General features: G+C 45.5%; 1 protein-coding gene across 4 annotated transcripts in view; it reads left to right on the top strand.

The window, feature by feature from the left end:
• CACNA1H (calcium voltage-gated channel subunit alpha1 H) overlaps positions 1-27605 on the top strand; it is a 194335-nt gene that overhangs the window by 147709 nt on the left and 19021 nt on the right. For 2 of the 4 annotated variants that reach the window (XM_085513923.1, XM_085513921.1), the window contains exons 14-29: positions 94-249; positions 3403-3493; positions 5799-6007; positions 7612-8046; positions 8745-8845; positions 9240-9363; positions 9496-9564; positions 9674-9858; positions 11897-12023; positions 12611-12736; positions 13344-13433; positions 14385-14577; positions 21537-21688; positions 23379-23488; positions 24623-24756; positions 25099-25169. In XM_085513923.1, the coding sequence (XP_085370049.1) occupies positions 94-249; positions 3403-3493; positions 5799-6007; positions 7612-8046; positions 8745-8845; positions 9240-9363; positions 9496-9564; positions 9674-9858; positions 11897-12023; positions 12611-12736; positions 13344-13433; positions 14385-14577; positions 21537-21688; positions 23379-23488; positions 24623-24756; positions 25099-25169 (2373 nt within the window). Of the gene's footprint in view, positions 1-93; positions 250-3402; positions 3494-5798; positions 6008-7611; positions 8047-8744; positions 8846-9239; positions 9364-9495; positions 9565-9673; positions 9859-11896; positions 12024-12610; positions 12737-13343; positions 13434-14384; positions 14599-21536; positions 21689-23378; positions 23489-24622; positions 24757-25098; positions 25170-27605 lie in introns of all 4 variants that reach the window. The other 2 variants (XM_085513922.1, XM_015876890.3) reach the window with 1 other exon arrangement.

The raw sequence follows: 27605 nt of genomic DNA, 5'->3' as shown, positions 1-27605 counted from the left end.
GGAAGAAATGAGGATGTCAGCGAGGAATTGAATGCAGCTGCTGTACATGAGAGGAGTGGAGTAATCAGAGTCTTCCCTTTCACCTCTCTGCAGATCCTCACTCAAGAGGACTGGAATGTGGTCCTGTACAACGGGATGGCATCAACATCTTCATGGGCAGCACTCTACTTTGTGGCCCTGATGACCTTCGGCAATTATGTGCTCTTCAACCTTCTGGTTGCCATTCTGGTGGAAGGCTTCCAGGCAGAGGTAGGAGGTCTGAGCAGGGGGAGGGAGAAAGTACAAGCCATGTGCAAGCAGGACTGTATGTATCAGTTCACATCAGCGGATCCAACCGTGCAGGCATCAATAACCTTAATGTTAAGCAGTGCAGTTTAGCTGGGTTGGGCATGTGGAGCTCATTTGAGTCTGTCCTTGCAAATAAGGCCTGCTGGACTTGGCACGAGACTTGGATGAGCAACACTTTGGTTAATCTGCTGCAGTGTGGAAGTCACTTAGGATGGATTTAGCTTGCCTAAATTTCACATATATGCTGTCTTTTATGTTTCTTCATGGGTCACCTCATGTCATGTGGAGCAGGTAGGATGCAAGCTGGTAAATCCAGGGCTCTGCTTGAGGCTCTATCCCCTGTCTGTTATTTGAGGCTAGTGGCACAGCCATTTAAAAAGCCGTCTTGCAAGGCTGCAAACATTAAATTTCAAGATACGATACAGGCCACATAAATTTCTACTCACACTTGAAGTTAATGTCTGTAACATTGTTTTTCAAAGTCCTGGTGCAAATGCAAATGGAAATGAGTTTGAGACTTAGCAAAAGTCATCCAGTCTCAGTGAAAGCTGGGAGCGGTGCTATCAGAAAGGCTTATGTCACGCTTTGGAATTTTTTAATTATTGCTTTTTTATTTCTGTGACCATCAAGAAGGAAAAGCTGGAGTGGCTTCAGAGACACACTGACTAAGAAACAAAACGAGAAAGTGGTTTCATTTTTCACCGCCTTAGTTCCCAAGGGAAAGAAACTCTGTTTTTATGGGTTTTTTTCACTTTCCATTTTTATTTTTTTCCCCCAGAAATGGCACCACGCTCTCATTTGCTGTGTTTATATCGCACTTAGACAAGCCATCACAGACCATGGAATATAATTGAAATATTCATGGACCAACAGTTCCCTTCTCTCAAGCCAACACAGCCGCATTATGTCCTTTAAGGATGTCTGCCTAGATTCATTATTAAAACATCCCTCCTAGCTTCCTCACAGCACTAACAGAGAAAAATTAATTGAAACAATGGGAACCAAGACCTGGATTGTGAAAAAACAACCCTGCTGTATGTTGCTGAGGGCTGTTTTGTGGATGCTGAGGGCTGTGAGTGCCACCTGCACACACAGAGGAGATGCGAGTGGTCCAGCTCTCTGCTTTCAGAATGAATGGCTCTGCATTGCATGAGTGAGCATCTTGATGGCTTGTGCAGTGGGGCCCATGTTCTGAAGATCTAGAACAGCTGGCTGCGAGGAGCATGAAGATCCTGTTCCCAGAGCAAGCTATGTCCCATGAGACAAAGCTAATATTAATGCTGTTTGCTTCCAAACTCATGTCCTTTTCGTAGTGTTTCTTGCTGGCTTTGCTCTGGATACTGTAATACCTTTGCCTTATTCATGTGCTAGGAATGCGTGGCAGATGAAGATGTACGTTCTAGCCACGATTGTGTAGATCCTGTTCCTTACCTGCATGCCCTCTCAGAGGCTGAATCACCTGCTAATACAAAGCCAGAAATATGCAGCCTTGTGCAATCTTGTCTGAGTGTATGATTACAGACCTGGCCTATTGGCTGTCATTTCTTGCTCAGGTTTAATGGCTCCTTTCGGAGCTGTTGTGGACTGCGATTTAAATATGTGTAAGGAGTACTTTTCAAAGCTTGTATTATTCACTCAGTGCTGCCTCGGAAAAGGCCAGCAACCACAGGAATGACATTTGCAGGGCACATTTTGCTCTCCACTTCCATTTATTATAGAATTTGACATCAAGCCTATGGGCTTGTCAGATGCCTCACAGTGAGGTATCAGCTGTGCTACAGCAAACCCTTCTCAGGGCTGTGTTTTGGCTGCAAGAGCTCGGTTCACTTATAAATGCATAACTTATCTCTGTTTGTAAACCAGAGACTGTTACAGTCTCCTTGGATAAGTCCCAGGAAGAAATGGGAGCTGGATGGAGCTGACTTCTCTTTTTTCATCCCTAGTTCTGTTGGTATGTTGGCAGAAATCCGTGTTCTGACCTCTTTGACTTTGCCCTCCTGCAAAGAAGCTCTGTTAGCAGCGATGACAGACACTGATGTGCACCACTCCTCCCTTGGCTCAGGTGTTTCTTTCCCTTGGGTGGAGAGTGACTCCTGGGAGACTTGTGCAGCTAAGAGGGTGCACATTAGAGCTGCTTGAAGCTCTGAACCATCAGCAATATTTCAGCAAGGACAGTAAAAATTACACTGTGAATCACAGTACACAGTCTCAGCTTGATCTCAGCTTCTGATCTGCCTGTGGAGCAAGTTTGGCAGGCGTATCCCTAGAAAAGAATAGGCTTAGCTGGCCACAAAACCATTTTTAGTACAGACTATTCCTCACTTGCGCTTAGGACAACAAGCAGCCGAATTTCAAACAGGATCACAATTGCATATTTGTGCTTCCATTGTTCCTGTGTCGTTTTGAAACCTGCCCCAGAGCTGCTCCAGAGAAGCCAAAAAACCTTCCAAAATGATGCAGATCTTTCAGCTACTCTGCAGTGGTGTTTCTGTTCCGATACAGAGAAAATTAATAAGGGAGCTTAAACCTTTCAGTCATCCTGTCTGTTTGGCTGCACCGGTTAGCAGCATCACGGATGAAATTAAGTTCACTAACGCTTTAGCACCATGTCTCTAGAAACTGTGGTAATTTGTTCAGGCATCAGTTAAGGAGCTCTGCTCCTTTCTCTAGGCTCAGCTGCTTCAGTCCAGCCTCTTGCTACTGGTTTGCATTGCTTTACTGAGGTCTTGATGGATCAAGTCAGCCATGTTGATAGCCTGCCAGAATCCCTTCTCAGTGCAGATCCACCAGCAGAAGAGAACAGGCCAATATCTCTTTGGTGATAGGCTTGCACATGACTTAGGCTGGTCATTATTAGTAGCAGGCTGGGCACAGTGAAGGAACTGTGCAGCAACACTGCAGGAACAGTCATCGCAGTCACAGCATCATCCTTTCTAAGAGTGAAAATGAATCATATCTAGGAAAAAGGATCATTCCTAGGGCTTGGCAATCTCCTGTCCTAGTCCTCTAACTGACCACAATAAGCTGAGGTATCTCTGAGCTGCTAACTAATCCAAATGGCCTTTGTGCTAAAGGTGAGATGAATCGAATCTGTTAATTAACTTCTCTCTGCAGGGGGATGCCAATAGGTCAGACACAGATGAGGACAAGACATCTGCCAACTTTGATGATGATTTTGAGAAGCTGAAAGACCTCCATGCAACAGGTAGGATCTCCTGTTTTCCCATGAATTTGAGTTGTGCTACAGCTCTGAATCCACAGTCATCATCTTCTTGAAATGTATGGAAGGAAGTGGAGGAATCCTTTTTGATTCACAATTAGTCTGATGGGTGTGTTAACAGAGCAGCTCCGTGAAGCGTGTTGGGTAGCTAAATGAGCACTGATATTTCCTTTACACAAATGTCTTTCCTAGTTTCAGCTAGAGTAGAATATTCAGCTATGTCTCATTGCTTCTTCTGTGTTGTTACCACAAAAGAGTTTGCTGACAGCAGTATTCTCACACGACGTCTCAGCAGCTCTTCTAATCAATCATGTTCTCATCTGTTCTTTTTGATTCCTCTCACAAGAGTATTTAGGTGAGGTTTGATTGATGGAAATGGCGCTGATTATTTGTGTTACAGGGGGACCTGACAACTGGTTTGAAATAAGTCCAACACTGTACTACTGTACAGTAAGTATGGGATAATAGGAGACGGTTTTCACTCTGTAGTGTTTGCAGCAAGGTAGGAGAAAGAAAGGGATCAGATACAGGAAGAGTGAATAGTACAGTGGTAAACAGGAGCTGGTTTAGTCTCTCTGTGTTTTTATGCTCAGCTTAAGCTTTTGTTAGGATTACTTTAAGTGTTTCTAAACTAGGGGTCATTTCAGCTAAAGAAATGATGCTGATTGTGGTAAACAGATGGAATTCAGCTTAGGAAGAGGCAGAAGTAATTTGCTAAGGAAGCTGAGACAGAGCTAGATCACAGTAAGGTGACAGAGCTACTCAGGCTGCAGATCAAATAACGAGTTCCAAACTCCAAATGAGGAGAGGAATCTCCATTGCAAATAGCTGGCAAGGAGACTCACAGCTTAAATTTCCTTTGCACCAACTATTTGCTGGACAATTTCAAATAATAAGAGAGTTCTATGGGATAGAAATGTTTTCACCTTTTCTCAGGTAGTAGAAGAACAGAAAACAGGGCTGAGCTTTTTGTCAAAGTCCATGAGAAATGGTGTGTCTCCATAAGCCTCCTGTTTGCCAACCAGTGACTAAACAGCATAAGGACATTAACGATTCTATTACAATGCCGTTGGTCTGTAAACAGATACACTGGCAAGGGGAACGTGTATTGCAGATGAGCAAATTTTGAGCTGGATCTTCCACCCCTTGAAGTGAGTGGCAATGTTCCCAGGGACTTCTGTGGTGCAGATCAGATACTTGTGTCCAAGCCAGCAACTAAACAGATGATACAGTAGAAGCACATTGCATTACAAAACAGCCAGTGGAGGAGAAATAGCAGGGGTAATGTGCTTACTTGGATTTCTCACTGCAGACTTCTCCATCTTTCCTGCCCTTCACAGTTGGTCCCATTCTTTCCCCTCCCTAGGACTGACGCTCAACTAAACCCAGTAAAAGAAGAGTTAATTCAACTTCACTCTTGTGTTTGAAAGTAGGCTGATGGTTTGGGCTGTTATTGCGCTCCATAGGGCCAGAGGCATTACATCTGGTCTGTACTTAGTTTGAATACAGTTGTAGCAGTCCATAGGTGCTGTACAGATGAAATGCTTTCTACCATTACCACATTCAGTTACACCATTCAATTTCTCTGTTACAGAAGGTTTATTCTTCCAGGTGTGTAGCTGTTTAGAAGCCGTTTCCATTTCCTGCCCTCTGAACAGATGACTAAAGGCAGTGACTAATGTTTGCTTCGTGCCTTCCACACGAAGGAACTCAGAGCGCATCAGAACAGCATAAAAATCTCTGCACAGGAGGCTATGTCAGGGAGAACAGATTGACTTTGTAGGCTGAGTTTAGCCAGTCCTCAGTGCCCTTTACCTGGAAACTCTCTTTCAGAACCAAAAAGCTGTGACTCCGCTCTCCTAATCCCCAGAAACACCGAGCAAAAGAAGCTTCCTTTAGAGAACACTATGGCATTTGCTTTGTGTCTTTCAGTGTGGTCAGTTAATCTCAGTATTCCCCACAATTTTTTATCTCTGGTTGGTGGAGTTCCTGAAAGACCCAAGGAGAAATGTCTGTTTTGATGAGTGATTTTTTTTTGACTCAGAGTGTGGTGATGCACTGGAACAGGTTGTCCAAGCATGTTGTGGATGCCCCATCCTTGGAAACATTCAGGGTCAGGCTGGATGTGTCTCTGGGCAGCATGATCTGCTCATTGGTGACCTTGCACATAGCAGGGGGTTGAAACTGGATGATCATTATGGTCCTTTTCAACCCAGTCCATTCTGTGATTCTGTGATTCTTTCACTGTGGCTGAACATCCACTGTGTGTTCTCTCTCCCCTTCTCTCCAGAGATGAAGATGTACTCACTTGCCGTCACCCCGAATGGGCACCTGGAGGGCAGGGGCAGCATGCCACCCCCTATAATCATGCGCACCGCTGCCACACCGATGCCCACCCCAAAGTGTTCCCCACACATGGATTCAGTGCACACTTTTGTGGACTCGAGGAGAGGGAGTAACGCTTCTCTAGATCCCCTGACCTACGATCAGAAGTCCTCGGTAGGTTTTCAAGGCTATCAACTCTCACTCAAGTGCCTGAAAGTAGCACAGGCGTTGTGTGCATTAAGTTCTATGCAGCAATTCTGGTTTGCTGGGACTTCTGGTGCTGCCACAACTCAGCAGGGCCAGCTGCTGTGTTCCTCACTGTGTGTACATTGCTGTAAAATGGAGAAGGCAGAGGGATGGGAAATATGCAGAAAGGCAGAAGAGCAAATTCCAGAGGGAGAAATGAGTATGTGTGATACTGTTGGCAGGACAGTGACAGCATTGCATTCAATGACAGTGAGTGTGTGAGGTGGGCAGAGAGGGATGCACTGGGATTCAGTGTTTTCCTGCCCAGTATCTGATCAGAAGTCCATGTCAGGCCTCCTCTCTGGAGAGCAGCAATGTGAAATAAGTCACGGGTTCATGCAGCCGGCCTAGCAAACCACTCTGAGGAGAAGCAGGCACTTTCTGCCAAATTCACTGGCCATGCTATGCTGTCTTGGTGTCAAGTGTCCCTGCGGAGCAGAATGAGTATAAGCGTTTTAGGGTTGGAGCTGGAATCTGCAGGAAATGAAGCATTTGACCCCAGCAGCTGAGCCCCCTTTACCGTATGGCAGCCCTGTTGGAGGGGAAATAGAGAAAGCAAAATGTGAGCAGACTGATTGCCACTGGGCACAGCTCACGGAGCAGAGATCAGGCTGGAGCTGGCTGGCGTGGCAACTGATTGTATTTTGCCTGCAACCAGGGAGCAGGAGGGCAGCTCTGTGAAAACAGAGGGAGCAGAATTAATAGACAAAGTGGATTTCTGCTGCTGTTTATCTGTCCTATTCTTCTGGTCTGTAACTGCAATATCATGTTCAAATCAAGGCAGCAGACTGTGAAGGCTCTTTATACAGAGACAGTCAGGATCCCTTTGGTAAGCTGCTTAGTCAAGGTAATGCTTTTGAAAGGAAAATAGAGATGACTGCTGTTTGCCTTGGGGATTCGTGGGATTGTGAGTAGCTGGAGAGGGTTGTTCATGGTTTGAATCCTCTCTCTGAGAACACGTCAGTGCCAACAGCCAAAGGGAGATGAAGCAGTCAAAGGAGAGCTGGCCAACATTGAGGAACAGGAGGAGAAAGGCAGTTTGCCTTGTTTCTATGCTGGGAGGAAGCCATGAAGGGAGTTTTCCTTCTGGTTTTCCTGTGCTGACCTTAAGTGTTCTTAGTGTAACAATCACCTGCCAACCAAATGGCACTAACACACTGCTCACAGCCAGGAATTCACTGTGAGAAAGACATTCATTCTACCTTCTTATGCAGCAAATTGAAGAGAAAGCAATGCAAATTTGAGCACAGTTTCCAAGTGACTTGGGTGACCCTTCTGGAAGCCAGGGAGGTTGTGTGCTAAAACCACTTGGATGTGAGGAAAGAAAATGCTGCTTTGGCAGTTGCATCTTTGGGTTCAGTTCTTATGCACAACTGCCATTCCCAGGACAGTAGGATGTGATGCAGCATGGAGGTTTGGTTCGGTAGCTGTGCTATGAGTTTAGATTAAGGAATGCCTTCAGTCTGGAGAAAATGCCATACCCTTTACTTCTTCCTGCAAACAAACCCTCAGATGTCTTTCTCCTCTCTCAGTCCAGCCTCCGCAGTTCCCCTTGTGCCAACTGGGGTACCAACAGCAACTGGGGAAGCCGACGCTCAAGCTGGAACAGCCTGGGCAGAGCCCCAAGCCTCAAGAAGAAGAACCAATCTGGTGAAAGAGAGTCTTTGCTCTCCGGGGAGGGGAAAGGCAGCACAGACGATGACTCTGATGATGCCAAGTCCAGCACGGTCAGCAGGCCCTCATTGCACCGCCGGGCAGAATCCTTGGATTACCGCAGCTCCCTCGACCTGCCCGAGCTGCTGCAGCTGCCCCCCATGCGCCATTCGCTCAGTATCAGCCCCATGGCTGTTCTGCCTGCTGAGTACCAAGACTGCAATGGCAAGATGGTGCACGTCCCCAGCGAGTTCTTCCTGCACATCGATGGCCACAAGGAAGAGGCCGTGGACTATGAGGATGACATGGAGGATGTAAGCTGAGGGGAAAATTGGGTACTCGTGCATTAAGTGGCTGCTTAATCAGACACTTTTAATCAGCCTGAGCTCCAAGAAGGCTGATTAAAAATCCAGCCCAGGCTCAGATGTGTTGGGGCCTGTTGGCTGGTATAGATAAAACCAATCTATGGCTTTCTGTTTCCCAAAAGGTTTTCACACTAATGGTGTGGGCTGTTACACTGCAGTGGTCTCTAACAGAATGTGCTGGCATTTACCTGTTTTCTTTTTGTCTGGCTGCTATTGTCTTCTTGGTCAGGAAGCCTCCAAAAATGAGCTGTAGACCAGAGAACTCATGACTTTGCTCTCAGGAGCTGTTTGGTATCTTGAAGGTTTGGAAATCCAGAAAGAGTGTTTTTTTACACTGTTTAATTTTGTGATTGTTTGAGGCCTTTTTGGTTCTGACACAACTTTGGATCTCAAAATTACACATACTTAGGAGCCTTGATTTGTCATGTTTGTAAAGCAGCCCCTTTCTTTCCCTCCTTTCCCCCCTATTTCACTGGAAAAATATGGCAACCCCTCCCTATGCGTGCCTTAGCTCTGCCCCAGTGCTGGGACTACCTTCAGGCACTCTGAAATGCCCAGGTACTGCTCCCTTTCACAAAAGGACTGTGGAAGCTGAAGAGGCAGGAAAATAAAAGAGGAAGAAAAGGTGTTTCTTCTTTTCTATCCAGAGTTACTGCTACCGGATTCGTAAAGTCCTGGAGCCCTACAAACCAGAGTGGTGCAAGAGTCACGAGGATTGGTCCCTCTACTTGTTTTCCCCACAGAATAGGTAAGAAATCCCAGCCCACCATGTCTGAGCAGTAAAGGAATATGACATTTATAGCTGACCTTGCCTTGGGAAAGATCCTTCCAAAGCAGAAGCACTGAGTGTTTTATAAATCTGACCCTTGATTTTTAGGTAACTTTTCTGTTAACTGTGGCAGAATTGTTGCATGGGTCACTCCATGCCTGTCTGAGAAGAAGAATGGTTTAACCATCATTTATAATAGCTGTTATTATGCCTGTTTACTCTTTATTTATTTCTGATAATGGTAGAAACTTGTGTTTGTTGAGGGAGACTTGTTCACCAACGTGGGCTGATGCTGGTGGCTTTCAAGGACACGCTGTTCAGGTGGGAGTCTCTTTCTAACCCAAATATCTGAAGGTTATTTATCTTTCTCCAGGTTCCGAGTGATGTGCCAGAAGGTCATTGCCCACAAAATGTTTGATCATGTGGTGCTGGTCTTCATATTTCTCAACTGCATCACAATAGCACTGGAGAGACCAGACATAGATCCGCACAGCACCGTGAGTCATTTCATTCCTTGATCTCACACGAACATCTTAATCTTGGCAGTGCAAGACCCTGAAAGATAGAAGATGTTTGTTTCCTATCCTCTTTAAATAACATGCTGCTTTTTGCTACTTTACGTTTTGCAGGAGAGGATATTCCTGAGTGTTTCTAATTACATCTTCACTGCAATCTTTGTGGCTGAAATGATGGTTAAGGTAATTACATCTCCATCCCATGACATGTAGTGAGGCCTGACAGAGGCTGAAAATCTGACTTAGTTATGATACGGATGCAGTGTGTATGTCCCTTCTCTCCTGGCTGTAGGTAGTAGCTCTTGGCTTTTTCTCTGGGGAGAACACCTATCTGCAGAGCAGCTGGAACGTCCTGGATGGAGTCCTGGTCTTCGTATCTATCATAGACATCATTGTCTCCATGGCATCAGCAGGAGGAGCAAAGATCCTGGGTGTCCTTCGTGTTTTGAGGCTGCTACGGACCTTGAGACCTCTCCGGTGTGTTCCTGGATAGGGTTTGTTTTGTGTTCATAAATCAGGAATTGGGGAAAAATGCGTATGATCATCAAGGCGTTGCTTACTAAGACAAAAAGCTGAACCATGGTATCATCTTTGGGGAGCTCTTATCTTGTGAAACCCTTTGAAAAGAGTGAAATTAGTTCTAATTATAACTTGTCTTCTCCAGTGTGGAGAAGAGCGGATGGCGTTTGGAGCGAGTGGTGTTATCATATCCAGGCAGTTAGTGCACTGAATGCCTCCTCCAGCCTGCAGTTTTATCACCGTTTTACAAATCAGTCTGGCTCCTTGTTAAACTGTGCCATTCCCAAGCAGGAAGGTAGCATTGGCTGGGAGAGAATTTGCAATTGAACAGGTGCTGATGATAATTTGATAAGCTCAGGCATCTGTATCTCCTCTCCTGTGCCTGCGTATCTAACATCGCTGCAAAACACTTTAGCTCTCAGCTAGGAATATGAGTGAGAGATGCTTTCATTATTGGAGAAAAGACATAAAGAGAATTTGTATTTTGTTTACAGTGATGCAATAACAAAGGGTGTTAATGCTTGGGGGATTTTTATCAGCTCGTGGCTCCTGTTCTATTTCCATCCTGTTCAGCAAGAAAGAAACACGAGGCTTTTCTCATGAAATTTCAGTGGCAGTAAGATAGGCACCTCCAGAGGCCTGTAGGCTGTCTCATGAAAAGCTGCTTGCTTATGAGAATATTAGAAAGAGGCAATCTTGTTTAGGCCCATGACTGACAGAGCAAGAGCTGTTTGTCTGCTGCTCTGTATTTCCTTGGTGACAAATAGCTTTAGAAGTGTTTGCCTCCTCTCTTGCTCCCACACTCTGTTCTGTTGGTGGCAGTGATTTCCCCTTGCAGTGCTGGCTGCTCTGGTCACCCTGGACAAACTGTGGCTTGGCTTGCTTTCAGGGCACCTGTCTGACACACGTATCTAGGGACAGAAATCAGGGCACAGGCAGCTCATAAGCAAAAATAAAGGGAAAAAAGAATCGGTCTTGGAGAATCCAACCAGGCCGGATCCTATTAATAGAGAGGAATCCATCACGCCTGAGGGTGGCTTCGCTTATTACAGCTTCTGGGATTCCTCCAGGAGCCATTCCTAATGCTTTGTAGATGCAGTTCAGACAGCCACTTTATGTGCAGCCCAGCAAGACCATATTGAAACCCTCTGTCCCTGCAGCATACGCTTCTGATGTTTTCTTTGTCTGGCAGGTATGAAAGGGCTTTATTACCCTGCAAGGGCTCTGCAGGCTCCTCCTAAAAAAAACCCATGGTGTTCTTCAGTCCATACACCTGCCTGCCCAGAAAAGCTTGCTCAGGCTGGTTACACCTCTGTGTGCAAACCGGTTTTTCAGACACCTATGGGAGAGCCATTCTCTAGGTACTTAAACAGAAAAGGAAGATACTTGCTGTCCACAATACCTGCTCCAGGCTGTGCTCAGAGCATGCCTGGCCTTTTCATCACCTCACAGCAAGCAAGCCATGCTGCTCTTTAATGGGATGACCCTTTGGCTGTGGAGCTGTTGGTCACAGGTCCTTATTGGTGAAGAGTCCACTCAGGAACTAATTACTGCGTGAACTGAAATTCAAATCAAAATGACTATTTTTGAGATGCTGTCACAAGGCCTGGGCCAGCAGGGCAGCAGAGCACTTGGACCTTGCTTGTGAGGGTTCTGGTAATCCCAATGGTGGCAAGGTGGGCATTGCTTTGTGTCCCTCTGCTTTGATCACAGGGGATCAAGCTGTAATAGGATCTTCCATGATATCATGCCAGTAGAGAGTATTTCCTCCTCTCTGCTACTAGAAAGTGGTTGTGACACTTTCTGTTGTTGTGAAAGTGGTTGCCTAACTTCATCAGTAATCGTCTCTGAATGCTGCCTGCAAATAGAGAGGAGCTGCGATAGCTTTGCTGCTGTCCAAACAGGAGGGGAAAATCAAACATACAATAATATGAAATGCATTAAAAAAGAAAAACAAAAGAAAAAAAAAGGCTTTATTGTTTTGCTATTTTTTCAGAGTCATCAGCAGAGCCCCAGGTCTGAAGCTGGTGGTAGAAACCTTGATCTCCTCCTTGAGGCCTATTGGGAATATTGTTCTCATCTGCTGTGCTTTCTTCATTATCTTTGGGATTTTAGGGGTGCAGGTAGAGTATTTCCCTCATCACTGCCATCTGTAAGCAGCTGCTGCCAAAGAATTTTTGTCACCTGGGGTTAAGATGGAAGTAATGAGTTTGAATCTCTCCAGGAAAAGATTTCAGTTAGTTCTTAGGAAAGAAAAGCCAGACCCTAAAAGCAGTTCTCAGGGGGGGAGTTGACATCTGCTTATTAGAAGGTGCACAGGATTAGAAGACAAGACCTCCCTGGCAACGGGTAGGAAAAAACAGATTTCAGCTATCCTGGATTGCTCTGTGTGCTGGAATTTATAGGATATAGGCTCTTCCTCCAGAGGAGAGATTCCTATTCGCCCCCATAAAAACAGAGCAGGATAGAAGGATCTCCTTCCTTCTGTTGTGTCTGAGGCAAGAAGCACCTCTGTCTCAAGACCTGAATTTTCACCTGGGTTAGTTTCCTGCTGTGTGTGTTGAGACAGGTATCTCAGCTGGGAGGAAAGAAAGGGAATTTGAACTTGGCAAAAAGCTCTACCAGGAGACAGAGAGATAAATCAGGGGGACAACTTTTCCACAGCTGCTCCTTTTTTGTTCTTCTTTCTTTTTTGGCTTCTCAAATACAGCTTTTTAAAGGCAAATTCTACTACTGCGATGGTCCCGATGTGAAAAACATCACTACGAAGACTGACTGCACTAATGCACACTACAGATGGGTTCGGCGGAAGTACAACTTTGACAATTTGGGACAGGTAAAGTCCTCACTGTGGGATTTTTTGGTACCAGTTTTTAGTAAGTGAGCATTTAAAATGTATTTTTGAGAAAGGTGTAGAGCATCTATCAGAGGAAGCTTCCAAGAATGACATAGATATCATCAATCAGAAACAACCCAGACTTTGGGTAGGAATGAATCAGGTCACCTGTTGATGTTTTGCAATCAGACTTCCTAAAGTTAAACAATTCCTCTTTAATAAGAGAGTTTTGTCTTAGAAGAGCTGTTTTTGCATGGATCTCAACTGTCACTTTTAATCTTTTGTCTTCCCAATGTTAGATTTACAAATGAAAAACCAGTAGGGTCTCCTATACTGGCTGGAAAGCCCATAGTAGAAACTGGGATGTATCCTGATTACTTTATGAAACCTCATGACATTTGGCCAGCCTGACGTATCAATTTGCTCACTTTTAAGTCAGATGTGCAAACAGGTAAAATCAGAGCACAGTATGTTGCATTTCTCCACCAACTCCAGGCCAGATCAAGTGTTAGGAGCTGTGGATTGTTTGGTTGAGCATTGCCTGTTACTGGTTTCCTCCTTGGGGGCTAAAATGCTACAACAGTCTTCCCTGCTTTTCTTCATACAGGCCCTCATGTCCTTGTTTGTCCTTTCCTCCAAAGACGGCTGGGTGAACATCATGTATGATGGTCTGGATGCTGTGGGTATTGACCAACAGGTAATAAATGAACTGAGAGATTAAGAGTGCTGCCATCAGAAATTCCATACTTGGGTGACTGGTTTTTGAAGTTCCATAAGCTGCATGTGTTTGTATCTCTTACTTCATCAAGCATCAGTGATATACCCAGCCAATCTGCATTTTCCTAGAACCACAGAATCACAATAGAATCATAGGATCAAGTGCCAGGGAGGAGCAGAGTTATGGGACCTACCTGAGGTCCATATCAGACAGCTGAGTGTTGCTGCCCTCCACTGAATGGCTCTTATAGTGGCTGCACCCCTTGCAGTATACAGCCAAGCACTGATGGGGATTCTGATTACAGTGATAGTTCTTGAGTTATCCCATGTGTTCTATTGCACTGTGGCTCCGTGGAAGACCTGCTGAATATGAGCAGACAAGCAAGAGATGGGGAAACAACCAGAGACATCATGAAAGAAGCATTCAGTTTGTATGATGTGAGACATCAGCAAAGGTTACTCAAGAGTCTTCAATGGGTCGTATCTGACAGTAATTACAGTAACCCTCTGCATTCAGTTTTCTCCTGCTTCAGAAGGTCCCATAACAAGCAAGAAACATTAACAGTGAGCACTTACCTCAAAAAAATAAGCCAAAACTTGTCTTTACCTACAAAAAAAGTCATCGAGGTGGGATGATTACAGATGCACTGAAATTTATTTTAAACTACGTGAAGTAAGTGCCAAAATAAATAGAGAAATTCCATAAGCTGAGTTATGGAGACGTGGGCAGGTTTTACAAAGAAAAAAAAAATCACAATTCCAGTCAGTAAAAAATGAGTAAGAGGAAAAATGTAAGTCCTCCCAGCGCTCTCCTCCTCCCCACACACTGTGCTGTCTTTTAACTACGTGGTGCCAAAGATGCCGACTTACACACATCTCATCCACGCCACGTCTCCTCTCTCTCTCATTTTTTTCTTCTCCGCCTCACTAGCCCATCCAGAACCATAACCCTTGGATGCTTCTCTACTTCATCTCCTTCCTGCTCATCGTCAGCTTCTTCGTGCTCAACATGTTCGTGGGGGTCGTGGTGGAGAACTTTCACAAGTGCCGGCAGCACCAGGAGGCAGAGGAGGCCCGACGTCGGGAGGAGAAACGTCTGAGACGCCTGGAGAAAAAGCGCAGGAGTAAGGAGATGTACCTGTCTGGTCGGTAGACTGCGTTACAAACCAAAATCTTTCTGAGCCCTGCCTGCTCCCAAAGCAAGACTTTTTGTTTCTCTTTGGTTTTGTTTCCATGGGATTCCAAGAGGCTGTTTTGCTTCGTTACTTGGTTGGCGGTACCTTAAATCTCAGGTTGCCAACACCCTGGAATTGTCCTCTACAAGCCTGATGTAAAGCATTACCTGTTTACTTGGCTGGGGAGCGAATCCTGCTCCAAGCAGAGTCCTGTAGAAGGAATGCTCTGCAAGGCAAAGGTGTCCCTAATGCTGCCAAGCACCAAGCAGAAGCTTGTGGTGTGACTGAGGGATGCAGCGAGTAAACAGCTGCAATGCTTGCTGTGCATGTGAAGGCTGGTCCTGAGGACGCCCCTGAGGCTTAATGTGCCGCTTGCATATGATGATGGTGATGGTTTGATTTATCGATTCTTTTCTTAGCCCAAGTAGTTGTAATGCTTTTTAGCGTCCTAGCGCATGGCCCCGCATGCTATAACCATGATGCATGAGGGCATGAGCATACCAACAGCTCTGAGATGGGGCTGTCCAGAAAAGCCTTCTTGGGAAGATGTCCATTATAAGAGATGCTTGCCCCTCTGCAGCCTGGGGGAAGTCCTTCAGTGCTACGTGCTGGCACTGCATTTGTTTGGCGCTGCACAGTATATGTGCAAATATTGACCAGATGCAGGACCATTAGGGTGCAACAGAAAATGTTTAGCTGAAATCTGCTTCATTCAGTAGAAATAATCAGACCAGACCAGAGAAACACTGGAGCGTGTGCTCCTTTCGTCACTCAAACCTTCCCAGGGTTTCTCATGTATTAATTCTCACCTCCGCTGCTCCTTGGCAGGCTTCACCAGGGATAAACCCATAGCACCTGGAGGGTATTCCTAAGGAAACCACCAGGAAACCTGCCACAGTAACTTCCCAGGCAGTTCTAGCTAACAGGGGTAGCCTGTGTCAGATGCTGGCAAGCATTTTGCAGAAGTGAGCAAGGAAATGTGGCCACTGTGATCAGGGATAAGGCTGGAGTGCTTCTGGCCCTGCTTGCCAGAGAAGGCTCTTTGTCTAGCACTGTCCTACTATGTGAATTCTCCTGTAAGGGTATAATATCACATTGTGATCAAATGGCTGGTTGTCTCCCAAACATCAACCCATAGGTATTCATTCTAAGTAGGGAAATTGCATTTAGATTGGATAGTCTTTTGTCTGGCTGTAAAGACATAGCAATAAGAGGCTTTGTTGACAGAAACCCCATCCCTAGCCAGTTTCCTCCATTCATCCACACACTTGAATCAGAAGGCAGGCAGCTCTATCCCTTGCAGCTCCTGCTCTTGTGCTTCTCTTTATTAGAGTCACAGGAGACCTCAGCACTAATTTCTGCGCCCTCAGGGCCTTAATGACAGACTGACCTGACACCAGACTGAAGGCCAAGCCAATTCTGTGTTAGTTAGATTTGAGTTAAGAAACCTTGGTCAAAGTAGCCAGTCACAAACAGCCTCTGAATCTCTTTGGAGATTTAGAAGAGTTCAAATGCAATTTCATTTCCCTTTTCCCATCTTGTTCTTCAAGTTCGTTTGAGGCTCCAACTAGAATTAGTAGGGGAAGCCCTCAAGGCAGCCTTTCAAGCATGATAAAAGCAATCGGTTTCAGGTTCCCTGAAGGAGAGGAGGAGAAGTCCACCTGCTTGTGCAGCTCTTCTGCCCCAGAAGAGTTCTGAGTCAAGAAGATGCTCAGATAAACTCAATGGTTATATGCAAAAAAATAAGTTCTGTGCAGACAAAGAACATAAAGCATCCTTAGGGAAAATAGACTGAGGCACAGGTAAGGAGGGGTAGCTTAACCACAGCCAGTTGTTGTCCCTGATTAGTAAGTAAATCTTATTACAAGCATGTCAGTGGCTCACTGCTCAGGCACTGAAAAGAGCCAGTCCTTGTCAAAGTGATAGACACGGTTACACTGTCCTTTAGCCAGCTAGATAAAGGTAGGATGGAGTCAAGGAGATGTTTCGTGCTGCAGACCAAAGCACTACAGAGATATAGGCTGTAACAATTCACTGAGAGCACACAGGGAGGAGGACAGCTTTCTGGAAGGGGATCAAGTCCAATAGAGCAAATAAGAGTCTAAACATTTGGCCACGTGCATGGCTTGTAGGAGGTTACGTCCGATCATCTGGCTCTGAGGTCTCCTACCTGCCTCTTTTCAGGCTGGAAAACTCAGCATCCAAATTTGCGTTGTTAACAGGGCAAAATCAAATATCAGATTGCGCATATTTGAGTTTTGTTACATAGATTTGAATGTTTGGGGTTTTTTATTTAAATGGGGGAGGGGGTTTTCTCCTCCTGGGTAATTTAGAAAATGATTGGTTGCATTTGGTAAGAAAAGAAAAAAGATGCTGCAGTCTCAGAAAGATGTGAGATGTGGTTGGTGGTGTGTGGCTGTGAGTCTGCTGGAGTGTCTGTGTGTGTGTGCTGGCATGGGATGCCGCACAGTGATGAGGGGCAGACTGCCCAGATTGCCATGGTACCCCATCTCTGAGCTTCTCAACTACAAGGGGGTGTGGGTGGGAGAGAGCCCAGTCCCCATGGGACAGGATGGTGCACAGGAGAATGGTGGTCCTGCAGAGGAGGCAGGAAGCCACGATGGGCAGTCTAGCAGCAAGCCATGCTTTTCCTTCAGCTGCTATTCCTACCTGAAGAGATAATAGGGGAAGGAAAAACTAGGGCTCTTAACAGCAGCATCCATCCATCTGGAGTTGCCCATCTGTGTGCTACCTTGTCACTGTGTCCTTACTCCTTTCTGTCGTGATGCCTTCTGTGTGTGGTGACCCTGCTTGTGGTTCTGTGTATGGAAATCTTTGGGCACCTGAAGGTTCCTCCATGCAGAAATGCACCATTTGGGCATAGCAGGCAACTCAGGACTGGAAAGGATTTAAACCTTAGCTTGTCAGTGCCCCATCCAAGCAGACCCGAGGTTGTGCAGGTTGGGTCCAGGGTTTGAACCCAGCTGAGCATGGCCAGGACTGAGGGAGGGATGCAGCATCATGTGCCAAAATGCGCATCTGCTGTGTGGGTTTGACTGGACAAAGTGTCACACTGTTTTTTGGTGCCTTGGCTTATCCCTATCCTCAGTGTCCCGACAGTGCCCTTCTGGGTGCTCAGGGTGACATGAACTCATTGGTTCCTGTCCTCTCTTCCTCTCCCATCACCAGTTTGTGAGTGCTTTTCTAATCCATGCAGCACGGACCCTGTTTACGTGCAAAGTAGGTGCAGCAGCTCTCCAGCACTGCAGTGGGTTTGCCAGTTAATTCTGCTCACATGAAAAAAAAGAAAAAAGAATGGGGAAAAAAGAGGGCAGGGGGTTGAATGTGCCATAGAAATGCATTTGATGTGTTTTTAAAGATAGAACTGCATGGATTTGGGGGTTTTTTTGCAAAGATAAACTAGAATATTTTTCTGACACAGTCCCTACCTCCATCAGCTCTATCTACCACTTCAATAAGTGTGCAGTAATTTAATCGTCCTGCCACTCCTAAGCCTTTTAATGAAGTTCTCAGAAGACACCGACTGAAAGCTGCCTCCCCAGATTAAAGTCCTTGATTAAAGTCACATGGATCGGTTTGATCTCCTCTGCCTTCGGCACACGGGGCCAAACCCAACCCACCTGCATCTGGTGAAGCCAGCAACTGCTGAGCAGAGCGAGGTCAGGTCAAATGCAGGCGGTATCCTGGGCTTCAAGGGCTGAAAGTGGGTCTGGGGGACAATGCATGCCAAAAACGGGGCAGGAGACTCCAATTGTGGCATCTCCCAACACAGAGCCGAGCATCTGGGCCTTGTAGAAACGAAAGGCTGGTTTTGTTTTAAGACCCGACATAGATACCTTTCAGAGCACTGACTGTAAGCCTTTCTCTCTAGGGATGAGCAATCATGGGCAGCACACAGTGGTATTTAAATTAGCCCATCTCAATGCCGAGCATCCAGCAGAAACATCTGAGCTGTAACTAAAAATTCAGGCACTGCATATCTTAGTGTTTAATATTTCCAACTAGGGAATTATCAAACCATCTTGCTTATTTTTCCAGGCAGCTGCAGGTATAGAGCTGCTCTGTGCCAAGCATGCTTATAAAGCCATTAGGGCTTTCTAATGTTTCATGCAGAGGAGAATAATGGAGGAGCTTTAGCTAGCAATTGTAATGCCAACCTAAATGCTTTTTAGCTGGGAGACGGCGCTTCATTAATTTTCATGTCAGCAGAATTACAAGCAAAGAAGCTTAGTACTCGTCAGAGAGGTGAGTTCCAAGCATTAGCCAACATCCAGAAGTGGGAGTGAGACAGGACTGTGGTTTTCCTTTTGTCTGTGTTTGATGATGTTCCCTTTCCCTCCCATGTTTCCACCAACTCAAACCATCAGCTGCAGCTGCAGGGATGCTTGTTTGCATTTGATGTTTGTCTGCCAGTTGGCTGGCTGGAGTCTGATCACAGAAGCTGTTTCTGTGGAGCAGCCGGGCACAGGTTGCATTCTGCCTGCTCTAATTAATGATGCATTCAGTGTTCCCTGTTTGTGGTGCCCACGTCCCCACCATCCAGGTCCTGCAGAGCCCACCTCTCTGGTTGAGCAGGCTGTAGCTGCAGGTGTGTGCACTGAACACTTACAGCCAAACTTCTGGGGGCTCTGAGCTGCTGTGTAGCTACATTGGCTGATCTCTCACTGCTTTCACCCTCCTGCTATTATGGGATTGCCCCACCCTAATACCAGCATCACCAAGAGCAGAAGCTGCCCTTCCTGCACTGCCCTGCTCACTACCATTAGCCTCGCATGAGCAGTATCTCCTCTAATGGACATTGCATGGGTTGCTGCACCGAGTATGACAGTGTTGTTGCATGTGTTTCCAAGCATTGCCAATTGTATCGCAGACTGTCCTTGTATGTGTACCCTTAGGAGATTTTTTTTCCATCTGTTAATCTGGCTTCAGGGGTACAGAGCATAACTAACCAAAAGGGCATTCCATAGAGCTCCCTCATCCTGGCTGAAGCTAAACCAGTCCCAAGTTTCATGGCCAACCAGATGACCAGGAGTAGTAGAGTATTCAGATATGGTCCAGGTGCTGCCCACCATTGCTAGCGTGAGGTCTGTGAGTTAATTGTTAATCCTTAGTAAGCAGACCCTTACTATACTGAGTAGAGCTGGGGTTATTCTCAGACCTCCTCAGAAATTAGTTTTTCAATTTGCGAAAAGATATTTACAGGGAGAAAAAAAAACACAAAAACACCAAACCAGGTGTGTCAGAACCTTGAATACACATAAAAAGCGTATTTTACAGACTTCAGTAATATTTTGTATCCTTATTATTGCTATTTAGACACACCGGATCAGCCGAGCTCAATAGCAGAGGCAGTCTAAGATGGCTGGTAGGGCTTTAGGCACATAAGCGACACAAAAGCGGATTCAAAAACAGTTGTGTTTTCTTTCACCTTGTATTCCCACAGCCTTCAGCAGAAAAAAATAAGTCTGTGTGACCTCAGTCTGAAGGAAATGTTTTCAGAATGCTTCCACTCCGCTTTTAAATGGCATAAAAAATAGAGTAGTTGAGAGAGAGCAGCAGATTCCATTTCCTTTTATCCCATTTATTTTAAGGTTCTGGACTCTAATCTGGCATTAGTTGCACTACCAATAAAAACATCAAAACCAACCGCATTTCAAGAGTCACTCCATCTGAAAGATATTAACAAGATGAGAGGAGGGATTATGTATTTCGCGAGGGCACTGGATGCTTTCAGCCTTATTTCCCTCCCTGTTTTTAAGGTGAAGCAAGACCCTTTTCCCCAACTGTTCTTACACTAAAAGCTTAATTTGCTGAAATATTTGCAAAAAAATGCCCTTTTTATTATGAACAATCGTGATCTGGCGTAGTGTGACCTAACAGGTCTCTTCCGCTTGCAGAACTTGCCCTAATGCTGAGCTTGACCTTGCGTCCATTCTTTGAATGTTTACATTTCTTAACTTCAAAAAGAGAGTCCATCAGAGTGCCTGCCCTCAGCCAACTCGTGGTCACAGCCTAATTTAAGAGATGCATGCAGTAAATAGAACTCAGTCATGGGGCAGTGTCCAAACACTTGCCTTGGAACAGCCCTGCAAAATTGGTCATGTGCAGAAGTTTCCCTATTTCAAAGAGGAGCCATGACCAGAGGTAGAGAGATAAAATTAATGCGGTCGTAGCCTGAATGTTTTCTAGATGCAATCCTGCCCTTATTATATTTGCAGAGGAGCTTGTGCTGATGGTCACTGTAGAGAGAAGCGCTGAGCACCCCGCTCCATTGCTGGTGATGCTGTCCTGTGTGCTGTAACCCTCACGCATGTGCTCCACTTTGCCACAGGCGTCGCTGTGTTTTCTGTAGACCTCAATGACACACCAGAAGCCTTCTCATGCAGATGTTGAGCTCAGGTTATGTTTTTCTCTTACTTACACGTAACGTCACCAACTGGTAGAGAAGAGATGTGTTGCAGTCCCAAGCGATAAGACCTGTCCTGGGCCTTTTCTCTAAGCTGGAGATGAAGCTTTGCTGGATTTGGAGCTTTTTGGTTCTCATTTCCATCCTGCTTACCACCCTTCCTGGTTTGTGACAGTCTCATTATGTGAAGGTTGTCCCTGAACTTGAGGCAGAGCAGTAAGAACAGGGAACCCTGGGGAGAAGAGGACCTGGCTGTCAGCGCCATGGGGATCCCTTCTGCACACCCAATGAGTATGGCTCAGCCTGAGAACCCCACTGTGGTTCTTGAAGACCTCACTGCTGAGTAGAGGCGCTTTGCCTCCAGTCAGTTCTCCCAGGGACTTTGCTTGGACCACGTGTGTGACGGTGTGGTTGTGACAGCTGACAAACAAACAGCAGGACCTGCACTCATTGTGTTGCCTTTCTTTGTCTTTTCCTGCAGAAGCCCAGCGTAGGCCTTACTACGCTGACTATTCTCCAGCTCGGAAATACATCCACACCCTCTGCACCAGCCACTATCTCGACCTCTTCATCACCTTCATCATTGGAGTCAACGTCATCACCATGTCGATGGAGCACTACAACCAGCCAAAGGTAAGAGCCATCTGTCAAATGTGTGAAACGCAGCCCTGTGGGCTCAAAACTATACTGTTGCTAAGAAAACACCAGTCCAAATATTTTCTCTCCCTCTCCCAGCTCTGACTGACTCTCAGACTGTAAAACAGTCCCGTGTTTTAGTCCAGGGTTTTAGAACATTCTGTTAATGGATATAACAACGAAGCTAATGCATGCAGAGCAACGTTTCTCTTCTTCAATGAGTTTGAAATAAACTAAGTATAGCCTTTCTTTTTTTCTTCACGTATCCTCAAGTCCTTTTTTCCAAACTTCTGGTATAAATCACATAGCCCGTACATTTGCTGCATACATTAACCTTCCATTGCACCATTGTTCATGGAGCTGTAGGATTTGTGTTTGCTTTTTCAGCTTTGCACATTCTTGCCAGGTAAGCTGCAAATGTCTCCTGGGAGCTAAGCCAGGGGGCACCAAGCCACGGGGTAATGTGTGTGTTTTATGCCAGCAGTCTGAATGCTGTTTTGCCTCCATCATTCCTTTACATAACGGTCTCTGTTTCACGTGTAAATGTTATTTATCCAGATGAGGTCGTATTTATACTTGTTTTACATTCACGTATAACAGCGTGGTGTAAACCTGAATGCAGACCATCACAAATGGTCCAAGAATTCAGGCTTAGGCAGTGAGCTTTATGTGAAATAGAGAATAGTACCACGTTCTTTTAACTTAGCTATTCCATTTTAGGAACAGAAGTAGGGAGTGTGGTGTGCGCTGAGGATATCTGGCATCTGAAAAACTTGCAGCTCCTGTTCCCAAATAGTGAGCATTTAGTGTCAGCAAAGCACAGCCATCACACCGGTGTGAACAGAACAGCTTTCCTGTGGTTTGAAGCTTCCTCTGTCAACACAGCAGAAAAGCCTTTTTTCTCCTCCTCTAATGCATTTTATTTCCAACTCTGTCTGTTTTGAAGTTCATTGTTGTCATTTTTTATTGTAAGAGACCTGTACTTCATTTAATTAATTTCCCCTTCCCTCCCTCCCTCCTCTCTCCAAATCCCTACTCAACCAAAGAGCTGTTTTACTCTGCAGCTATCTATTTTAAGATCCAAGCAAGATTCTTTTGCTATTGTTGGCCTCTAATTCCAATCAAATCCATTATAAACACTCATCATCTTGAAGTATAAACACTGTGGATTCCTGACTTCCGAGAGCAGCTCTATAGAGAGTGAACATTGCACCAAATATGGATATATTTGCCCAGCTCTAGAGATGTAACATTTTTCAAGAAGGCAAGACTTAATCCATCCCCAATATCATATATTTTTTCTGAGTGCTTTAATCAAAGCCATTGTCCTAAGGATTGCCATGCAGGAATGAAATCATCCATTAAGGCAGCTCAGAAAAAGTAAACTTTTGTTAGTAGGAAAGTGATGCAGTTTTGTCTCTGCCCCAGACCCTCAGCAATTTATGTCATGAAGCTGGGGGCCTGATGGCTCTTACTGTTCTTAGCACATCTAATATTAGTGCTTATGAAGGTTTGGTCTGCATCAGTGTCTAATACTGTGTTTTGCTGTGTAATTTAGTGCAATTCTGTACCAGAGTTCTGCAGTCTATTACGTCATTAGTCCCTACATCTCTGTGCTTTCCCACCCTTGTATCTGCCCATCCCTGTGCACTGCATTGATCTGTTTAACTGGTGCCTCTCTTTTCAGTCCCTGGATGAAGCCCTGAAGTACTGTAACTACGTGTTCACCATAGTTTTTGTGTTCGAGGCAGTCCTGAAGTTGGTGGCATTCGGTTTTCGAAGGTTCTTTAAGGACAGGTGAGAGTATTTTAAACTCCTTTGTAATTGGGACAGAGCTGTAGTGACCCAGTTTCAAAGCCAGTTGCTGAACAAATGTAGCATCACTACAGTAGTACCGCATGCTGTGTGCAAGGGAGAGCAAAGGGCTGTTTCTCCATGGGTGCAAACTTTATAGTATAGGAACTACAGATCCTAAAAGCATCTGGGACTGCTTTGCAGAGGGAATTCAGGAAATCCTACAGAATTCTAGACCCCCTCCTTCTGCCATTATCTGCGTCTCCATCAGACCTGACCAGCTCAGCCTGGAGGTCAGAAAACCTGTTGGCATTAACATAGTCCTCAGAAGAGTAGTTTTGGCAACGTACACTCACTGAGTTCTGCAGGCAAGCCTGTTCTGCTGCTGGACCCACCCAGTCCATTGGTAGGCTGCTGGCTTTGGAGAAGCCCTTGGCAAATGTAAAGATAGTTGTGTTCAGTCCCACTGCCTTCAGATCCCAGCTTCAGAGACCTACAGATCATACTCTGCCATTCAGCCAGAAGCGATTGTGTGTGAGAGCACATTGTGGTCTGGCAGCTTGCTGGGGAGCAGGGTGAGATCAGACACTATTCCACAAAACCAGTGTGTTTGTTTCATTTACCCTGCCTGGGCGGCTGGAAACTGCTATGAGCAGTGTTGCTTAATAGGGAAATTGCATTGGAAAGACACTCGATCTCACGTTTCACTGTACTGCAGTACTGGAGTGGAAGGTCCTCAGCAATTGTTAGGCTATAAATCAGTGAAGATACTCGAGTGTAGTAATGTAATTGAAGGAACAGGTGGCACAACATGGTAGCAGCTGTGCTGCTTCACATCGAAGGTCCACCCAGCCTAATATCTTCTCCTTGCAACTGGCTCCAGCTGGATGCCGAAGGGCAATAGGAGCCCCAGCATTGGCAGTAGCACTTCCCAGAATAGGATCCCAGCCAACAGCAGCTCAGGACTGTGTGCCAGCTTCAGTGAGTTGGTTTTATACCACATAGAAGATCGCGGGCATAGAACGTTTGACAGCAGAAAGACCTTTGGGATTTGCTTGTGATTGATTTTAAAAGTTAATTCTCTGTTTTTGGATGTCCAATTATTTTTTTATTGTCCTTCCTCTCTTTGTCTGTTAGGTGGAATCAGCTGGATTTGGCCATAGTTCTCTTATCAATTGTGGGAATCACGCTGGAGGAAATAGAGATGAACGCTGCGCTGCCCATCAATCCCACCATAATACGCATCATGCGGGTGCTGAGAATAGCAAGAGGTACGACCTGCTCCATAGGTCTTCAGCCATCCCCCAGACACATCAGGAAATGGTTTGGCCATTTGTTCTTCTAGTCCTGCTGTTTCAGTTTGGCATGCTGGAGTTTTTGTGGCATTGGGTTTGTTTTACTAGCGTCACTAACGTTAGTTGTTGAGAGATGTAGTAGGGATGTTTGGATTTTTGGTGGGTCCTGCCAGGATGCAGTGAGCTTGCCATCTCTGTGATATGAAAGCAAGAGAGATGGGACCCTTCATTTACAAGGTTTGAAGCTAGATTTCCTTGTTGGGTTCTACTTGAGATGCTTCCCAGCTCTGCTTACTGGGATTTGGTTCTCTTTTGTAGTGCTGAAACTGCTTAAAATGGCCACTGGAATGCGAGCTCTCCTGGACACAGTGGTACAAGCACTTCCCCAGGTAAGCTCCCAGATTTCATCCATGACCAGTTTGTTCCCCCTCAAAGTCTGTACCTTTGGGGCCTGGGGATGGCTCTGTGCCATGGGGCTTGGTGGGCACTGGAAGCCAGCTGGGAAGGATATCAGCTTTTTCCACTGCCACCAGCACCTTGATTAAGGAGTTTTGCAGGGTACAGCCTTGTATACATAGTCTGTGTTAGACAGGAGAAACAGGATGGTGGAAAAGAGAGAGCATAGTGCTGTAGGCTGAGCTCTTCTAAGACACAGAATTCACCAAGAAGTTCAGGGAAGATCAGAACAGACAGAGAAAGCTGTTGGTGAAAGCTCTGGATCTAGTTTGCTAGAAACAGCTCAGCAGGTTTCTTTGCAAGGCAGGAACAGCCGCACTTCTTGACATGTATTGACAGAGGAACTACAGACTTTGAGAGCCAAGTGGGAGAGGCATTTCTGAGTGTTAAAAGCCCGGAGTGAGGTCTCAAATCACTGGACTCTCATGTGCTGCAAGAAGAAATGAGATTCTGCCACTCTTAATGGCACTTGACAGGATCATTCAAGTGTTCAGTTCCTGGGACTACTTTGTTAAGGATCAATGTATTTGCGGGGCTGGGGGGGAAAGAAGGAAAGAAGTACATCAGAAGAAAACCAAGAAGTTTAGGGCTCCTTTGTATTTAAAATCTTGTCCTGTTTGTGTTCTGCTGGTTTGTGGGTTTGATGTTCAAATTCCTGATCTTCCTGTCTTTGGAGTTCAGCTGCCTACACGTTCCTATTACGTACGGGAATATATAGCAGGCAGCACTGTAAGTGGGGAAGAGGACTCTGGGTTCTTGTGGATTCATTCACTCCAGAACAAGGTGGTGTAAAGATGCTCTGAGATCAGAAAGGAAACACTGCTGTGCTTTGTTCAGAAATAAGTGCCATTATGGGGTCTCAGGACCTCAAGGATCAAGCAGGGAATCAGTAGGACTAGTGTGTGTAGTTACCCACATATACCTCTTTGAGATGGTTGCTATGTGTGTGATTAAAAGGATCTAGGAAACAAGGGGAATTTCTTTTTCTTGGAAAGGCCCATCTACTTTTCATCACAATCATGAAGATGTTTCTAATGTGAGACATTTGCCATTTGGAATTCAGATCTCCTTTTCAGTGAAGGAAAGCTCCATCTTGGCTGGGACCGAGGCATGGAATTTACCAGTTTGACCCTTGTTTTGGCATTTCAAGAAAGCTTTTGATTAGTGTCTATTATTTTCCTTCTGAAAGCATTGTGATTACAGAGCGTATTTTCTCTCCTTCATTCTTTTCTTTCCCCCAAACAATAGGGTGGCTGCAGGCCAGGCTTTTTGTTTCCTCGGGGTGTTCGTGCAACCAACATTCAAACCAAAGGCCTCTTTTACAGGGAAATCCCCAGGGATATTCCAAGCAGATCTGGTGCTGATAAAAACGCCACTTTGCCCCTCAGTGAAATTCATAAGATGGGCAGGGAAGTTTGGAGAGATCTCTTCCACAGTGGTTGCTTTTCATAAAGCTCTAGTTTTCATTTTAAAGGCAGGGCAAGAGTTCCTGCTCCAATGATTGTAGCAGCTTGAAACCACAGCTGGAAGATCCTCATTGAATGTACATAAGTGGCAAGAAAAATTAATTCCATGTTTACTCATTCAGGGGAAAATTCTTCATCTGGTGTTTGTAGAATGCCCATAAATGGGCTTACAAACATAAGGTATCGTTACAGCACTCATTTCTTTTTCTTCTTCTTTTGGTTGATTTTCATCAGCTTCTTATTTGGTTTTATTCAGCAGCGGAGAGAGCCTGAGTAACTCCTAGAGAACCAACTGTCCCCAGGCCTGGGGGACAAGCCCATTTTGATCCAAATTTATGGATGCCATAAAACAGGCTGAGTCTCTTCTCTTGGAATACAGAGTGACCTCGAGCTTCTGTTTTCAGTGCAGAAGGACTTGCTGTCCTGATGCATCCTCCTGTTCTAGCAAACTGTTGTCTACTCCTGTACAGAGCTCCTCTCTTTCACCTAGAGTCTGAAAGGGAATGAAATGGAATAGAGGAGAGCAAAAAAACAAAAAGCAGAGGCAAGAGATACAGAAAGAGCAGTCAGAAAAAGGTCTCAAAATGGCACTGTCTTTATCTACCATCTCCATTCCCTCTTAGCCCCAGAAAGTGATTGGGGTCGTTTGAATCAGTCATCATGGCCCTGTTGTAGGCCATCTCTGCTTGTGCTGTCCTGGCTTTTACCCCCACCACACAGACTTGGGGCAGTTTCTCCTTTTCAAACAGGAATCCATTTTCCAGTTTCACAGCTGGTTGACCAAGAGGTTAAGCTAGTAATGGGGCCATGGTCACCTAGAAAGGCACTGTCAGCCTCAGCTCTGACCTGTGCTGCTTTAACACAAATTGCTAAAATCTGCTGCACTGGTGTAGACTTGAAATA

The sequence above is a fragment of the Coturnix japonica genome, chromosome 13 (genome assembly GCF_054131305.1).
Source record: "Coturnix japonica strain WE chromosome 13, WE-NBRP24, whole genome shotgun sequence".
Lineage (NCBI taxonomy): Eukaryota > Metazoa > Chordata > Aves > Galliformes > Phasianidae > Coturnix > Coturnix japonica.
This window is presented reverse-complemented; position numbering and strand designations above follow the sequence as displayed.